Raw genomic sequence first — 5,743 nt, 5'->3', positions numbered from 1 at the left:
TGACCAAGAACATAAATCTTGGGACCAAGCTGAGAGCATTCCACCCACCACAGTTCTCTGGAGCTTAGGCCCACCACCCAGAGAATTAGCCCAACTGCCTGGGTATGCTCAGGGAAGAACTGAGGCAGGGGGCCAGAGCTCAGCAAGCTGGGCACGTGGCCTGTGGCCAGAGCCCCACCCACAGCCCCCCGTCCTTCTAGGGAGGAGAGCATGCTGCTCTTCCTGACATGTCGCAGCTCCCCCGGAAAAAGTAACACTCCCCAGCCACCAGTTCTAAAACCAAATCTTTATTCTCTAGTTTGAAAAGGAGGGGTAAATGGTTGTTCTGTTTAGTTCCAGAGAACAGAACAAGGCCCAATAGGTAGAAATTATAGGAAAGCAGAATTCATTCATTATAAGGAAGGATTTCTAACAATTAGAATTTCTAACAATTAGAATCATCCAGGGCCCCAGGAGGTGCGGAAGTTCCTGTCACCTAAGTGCTCAAGCAGAGGCCAGGTGTCCATATGCTAGAAATGGAGAAAAGGAAACTCACCAGCAACTTCCCCTCAGCTGGCCCTCCATCACCAATGCGGCAGTCCTTGCCGTGACATGCTGAGCTCTGGAAGGAGCGAAGGAGGGGCTGCGGTGTTCAGACAAGAGCCTGGACACAGTGCTGCTGACAGCCAGGGGAGGCTCTCAGCCCTGGGAGGGGCGACAGATAAAGCGAGACAGACCAAGGAGTAAATGCCTTGGGGTCTGCTCTTTGGGAAGGAAGAGGATGGAAGTACTAACAGCAGATGGGTCTCTCCAAGTCTGGGTGCCTACGCAGGGGGCAGGTGGGAGGGGAAGGGAGAGGTAAGAGTGGCTTCGCTTCACCTCTTGCTGCTGGCAAAGGCCCAAGTGCTGTCTAACAAGGCCAGCAGGTTCTCCAAGCTGTATCTAGCCCAGAGCATTCATTTACAGGACTCTACCACGCCTGCTTCCAAAAATGATCTTAAGTAACTTACAGTAAAAGACAGGGGCATTAAGGCGTTAATACCAGAGGATGGAGGGTCTTCCTTTCCACTGGTGGCTCCTCTAGCCAGAGGGCTCTAAGGGGCGGATGCTATTGCTACTTTTCCAGGGCACAGGGCAGTCAGGACGGAGCCTTAGCACACACCAGCTGGAGGCCGGCGTCCCTGCGCTTGGAAGTGGGTTCCCTGGCCACCGGGGTTGACCTCTCTCGCTAGCAGGGCCCACCCAGCTCACTCCCCGCGTCTTCCATCCCCTCTAGGATTCCCATTGTCCCCTACTCCAGCACTAGGCAGGCACCCCCAGCCCACTGCGACTCCCACCACGAAGGACCCCAGCCCTCTCTCAGCCAACACGGCCCCGCCCACCGTCTCAGACATCGTGCTTCTTCTGGTGGGCCAGGAGTCTCTCCTCGTCGTCGAAGGTCTGGCCACAGATGGCACAGCAGAAGGCGCCGTCCCGGATGTGGCTCTTGCGGTGGGTGATGAGGTTGGACTTCTGGCTGAAGCTGCGGTCGCAGTCGGGACAGGCGTAGGGCCGCTCGCCCGTGTGGATGCGCCGGTGCGACACCAGGTTGGACTTCTGGCTGAAGGCTTTGCCGCAGTCGGGGCAGACGTAGGGCTTCTCGCCGGTGTGGATGCGCCGGTGCGCCGCCAGGTAGGGTTTGTGGCGGAAGGCCTTGCCGCAGTCGGGACACACGAAGGGCCGATCGGGGGCGTGGTCGCGCCGGTGCGCCGCCAGATGGCTGCCCTGGGAGAAGCGGCGGCCGCACTCCTCGCAGGCGAAGGGCCGCTCGCCGGAGTGCACGCGCGAGTGCGCCACCAGGTGCGTCTTCTTGCCGAAGTTCTTCCCGCACTCGGCGCAGGTGAAGGGCCGCTCCCCGGTGTGCTGCCGCTGGTGGGCCCGCAGGAAGCGCTCCAGCCGGAAGCTCCTGCCGCAGTCGTCGCAGCTGTAGAGGGAGGGGGGCGCTTCGATCGGGTCCTGCGGGTGCTCTGGCGGGGCCCCTGGCGGCGGCTCCTGGGCCGGTTTCAGAGGTACCACCGGGGTGGGCTCGGCCGCGGACTCCTGGGGGCCGGCTGGCAGCTGGGGGCTCCCCGGGCCGGGGGCGGCCTGGGCCGACCCCTCGGATCGCTTGTGAATCTTGCTGTGAGACAGCAGGTTGGGTTTGTGCCGGAAGCGGCGGCCGCACTCTTTGCACGGGTAGGGCTTCTCGCCGGTGTGGATGCGCCGGTGCGAAGTCAGATAGGGCTTATTGGTAAAGCGCTTCCCGCACTCGGGGCACTGGTGGGGCCGCTCGCCCGTGTGCACGCGGCGGTGAGCGATCAAGTTGGGCTTGTGCCGGAAGCGCTTGCCACAACAGGCACACTGGAAGGGGCGGTCGACGGCATCTCCACCGGGCCGGGGGGCGGTCACCGCGGGGCGGCCCCTGGGCCGGGGCCCCAGAGCCTTGGCTGCGGCCTCCTCCAGGGCCTCGGCTACGTGCACCCGCTTGTGGGCAACTAGCTGGTCCCACTGGGCAAAGCTCCGGCCACAGTTGCCGCATATGAAGGGCCGGGCCTCCGGGGCGGGAGGGTGGCACCGCCGCAGATGAGCTCGAAGCTGCTTTCGTCGCCAGAAGCGTCTCTCGCATTTGGGACAAGCGATGGGCCGCTTTGCAGCTGAATGGGCCCGCAGATGCAGAACCAGGGCCACCCAGCCTCGGAAGCTCTGCCCACAGAGGTGGCAGGCAAAGCCCAGGTCTGGGGTGGCAGCAGCATGGACCTGGCGGTGCAGTGCTAAGAAGGGGGCATGGCGAAAGCGACGGCCACACTCAGGGCAGGGCAAGGGCAGCCGGGCCTGGCACCGGCGGGTGTGAAGCCACAGAGCCACCCAGCCAGGGAAGTGCCTTCGACAGTGGGCACAGCGATGGGCCCTGCCTGGGGCTTGGGCACCAGACTGGGCCACTGACGTGCCTTGTTGCCTCAGCCCGCGGGACTCCTTCCCCAGGGTCTGGGGTGACTCCTGGGAGGGCCCAGAAAGGAGTCGGGCCTGGGCCGGGCCCATGGCCAGGGGGCCCCTGCAACGACGTTCCAGCATCGGTTCTTCCTCTGCTGAGGGTGGAAAAGCACAGTCACTCCAGAGACCAACTCACTCTGCCCCTGTTTCTCCCCTCCCAACCTCAGCCCCGGACAGGAGCTGCCATCTATGAACCCCTAGAGCCCTGGACATGGAGCTAGACTACTCTCCTGTTTCCTTGTGTGGTATGTATTATTTCAATCTTGGGTTTTTAGATAACATTTCAAGGATGTTTGTCTTATGTCTTTGTTGCCCTGGAAACTTCCAGAAGGGAGGGACTCTGATACTAGAATCCCCCTCATGGCAGCTACCCCAGTGTCAGACAGGGAGTAAATGCTCCAGTGCTGAATGCACAAACATTCCTGCCACAGGACTCACCAGAAAATGTGGCCACTGCTCCCTACAGTGCCTTATGCTGCCCTCTCCCTGTGTCTGCTGTTTCCTATGCCACATCCGAGCTGCACAGCAACTCTGAGAAGCTGGACAAACAGACACTGAGCTCCCTGTTTAACAGATGAAGCAATTGTGAGACATCAAAGATGACGAGACCTGCCCAAGGTGACACAGTAAGCCAACAGCAGAACCAAGACTAGGGAACAGGTCTTTAAACTCCCAGGCCAGTGTTCTTTCCTCTAAAACGCCTGGGTTTGCAAAGATCTCAGAGAAAAAGGTTTCTATAGCTTTTCATTCCTAGCCCCACAGGGGAGGCACTTTCAGCATCACTAACTGCAGTCTCTGTAGGAGGCTGGAGGACAAGTGAGAACAGCCCTTCTCGGGGAACAGGAGCAGAGCCCTGGGTGCTACTCCCGGCAGTCTAACGCCAGACCACCGCCTGCTCAGACTGTGCCCCCATTCTGCCCGCCTGCCCTCTTCCACCCACACAAATTAGGACATTGCAGGAAGGAATGCTCTCCCTGAATCCAAGGAACACCCACAGCCTGCTGCCCTCGGGGCCTGATCACCGGCTCTGCCTCCCTCGGGGTGCTGGAGATTACTGGGGCAATAGAAGGGGAGGGAAGATGAGACTGCAATCTCAGTCCCCTGCCCGGTCCTGCCCCAACCTCGCCAGGGGCTACCCCATGTTCAGCTCTTCCACAGCTCAGGGGAGCCCAGATTCCTGCACAGGAGCCTCCTCCGCGGAAGGAGGAAGGAAGCAGTTAGGCTCCTAAGGGCCCTTCTGTGCCTGCTCACAAGCTCCAGACACATCCTTCTAAATTCCCTAGAGCCCACTCTCTCTTCTCAGGGAACACAAAGGTCACTCATTCCCAGTGTCAGACTGTGCACAGGGAAGACCCCAGGATATGAGAAAGGGCCATTTCCTTCCGCCGGGATGGGGACGCCCGTGCACCCCTGTTGTGGCGTGGTTTGGGAGCACAGCAAAGGCCAGACTCTACCCTGGAGACTGCAGAGCTGGGGATGAGGCTTTTTCCAGCTCCTCTTGGGGATGTTCCTGGGGATACTTCCGCGGCTGCAGCGCCTGCTTCGGCCCACACTCCGGTAGCCCCCAGGTGTTAGAGAAAACTGCAGTAATAAAGACACCCCTATCCCCATGGCAGAGCTCAGACCTCTGACTGCAGAGAGGCCAGCCTTACCTGTGGGGAGGGAAGAGAAAACAGAAGTGAGGCTCTGAGCTCCTCTAGGGCAGTCAGCTTTGTGTCCTCACCAGCCACAACCCCTCCCCCCACAAAGCCACACGCACCAGCCATAAGCCCCACATCCTGCCTGGCAGAGTGACCTTAATGGACATTGGATTAATAAATGAATGTGCCCCTTCAACAAGGAAGCACACTGCTGTCTTTGGGGGTCACTTTCTTCCCTGGTAAGGTCACAGAACGAATTCTCCATTCTGTGGCCAGAGTCTGGGCTTTCCCTGATGGCCAAAGGCCGGCCTATGGCAGGAACTCTGGAATCCCTGCTGGCTCCCCTTCCCCCAGCCTCCTCCCGACAGGAATTCCAGGCCTATTTCCCATGGGGCTGCGCAGGGCCAGCTGGTGTGACCACGACTCCGTCAGAATCCCCTTCCGCATCGCGGCTGGCCGCGGGTGGCAGAAGCTCCACACCGCCCTTTTGTACTGATGCGTGTCCTCCGTCCACGCTCCCGGGCACACGGGTCCCGTTCTTGCGAGTGAGCCATTTCGGGTCCCACGCACGGCGCAGCTCGCGGAGCCTGTGCGCAGGTGCGCTCCCCCACCCCCGCAGATCCAGCAGCGTCCCCCCCCCGCGCACTCACACACGGTCGCGCACACTCACGGTCACGCGCCCCGCAGGTGGAGCGGCCCCCCGCGGGCCCGCGGTGGCCCCGCGCCCCTGCCCTGGCCGTACCTCTGCGGCGGGCTGTGCAGGGGCGCGGCGCCCGTCCATGGAGCCCGAAGGCCGGCCTCCGCGGCCCACTCTCGCTCCCCGCCCCGCCGCGGCGACAGCGGCAGGTTCGAGTTCACAACTGCCAGGCCCGTCCCCAACCTCCCCCCGCCGGGTTCCCAGCGCCACGTGACTACAGGAGCTGCCGAGGGTCAGTCGCCGGCTCCCGCGGCCGCGGCCTGGGGGCGGGGAGGGACTGCCGGGGCCGGGGCGCGGGCCCCACCCCCCCCAGAGCGGGCCGGGTCACCCAAGCCACTGCCGCGCCAGGGCGGCAGGCCTCGGAGGGTCGGACTCCGTTGCCATGGCGACCACCAGCCCGGGTTTCTCTGGGACTGGC

The 5,743-nt window shown here is 62.0% G+C and overlaps 1 protein-coding gene across 12 annotated transcripts; it reads right to left on the bottom strand.

Moving 5' to 3' along the window:
- Window positions 1-271: 271 nt before the first annotated feature.
- On the bottom strand, window positions 272-5,509 carry REPIN1 (replication initiator 1). 12 transcript variants are annotated; one of them, XM_063606412.1, is made up of 3 exons: window positions 5,371-5,506; window positions 3,427-4,640; window positions 272-3,083 (listed from the first exon to the last, which is right to left on the bottom strand). In XM_063606412.1, the coding sequence occupies exon 3, from the start codon at window positions 3,067-3,069 to the stop codon at window positions 1,366-1,368; it is 1,704 nt and encodes a 567-aa protein (XP_063462482.1). In that variant the 5' UTR covers window positions 3,070-3,083; window positions 3,427-4,640; window positions 5,371-5,506; the 3' UTR covers window positions 272-1,365. The 12 variants fall into 12 exon arrangements, with proteins under 12 accessions (XP_063462482.1, XP_063462483.1, XP_034821098.1 ...); XM_063606413.1 differs by having other exon boundaries at window positions 272-3,080; XM_034965207.4 differs by having other exon boundaries at window positions 4,443-4,640.
- Window positions 5,510-5,743: the final 234 nt, after the last annotated feature.

Source organism: Pan paniscus, chromosome 6 (assembly GCF_029289425.2).
Source record: "Pan paniscus chromosome 6, NHGRI_mPanPan1-v2.0_pri, whole genome shotgun sequence".
NCBI classification, from domain to species: Eukaryota; Metazoa; Chordata; class Mammalia; order Primates; family Hominidae; genus Pan; species Pan paniscus.
This window is presented reverse-complemented; position numbering and strand designations above follow the sequence as displayed.

Excerpts from the sequence above, each read along its gene's own strand:
- REPIN1 (XM_034965207.4), bottom strand. The coding sequence starts at position 4,599 with ATGGGGATAGGGGTGTCTTTATTACTGCAGTTTTCTCTAACACCTGGG. Across the intron at positions 3,084-4,442 it reads CCAGCTCTGCAGTCTCCAGG|CAGAGGAAGAACCGATGCTG; the intron begins GTAGAGTCTGGC and ends TTCCACCCTCAG.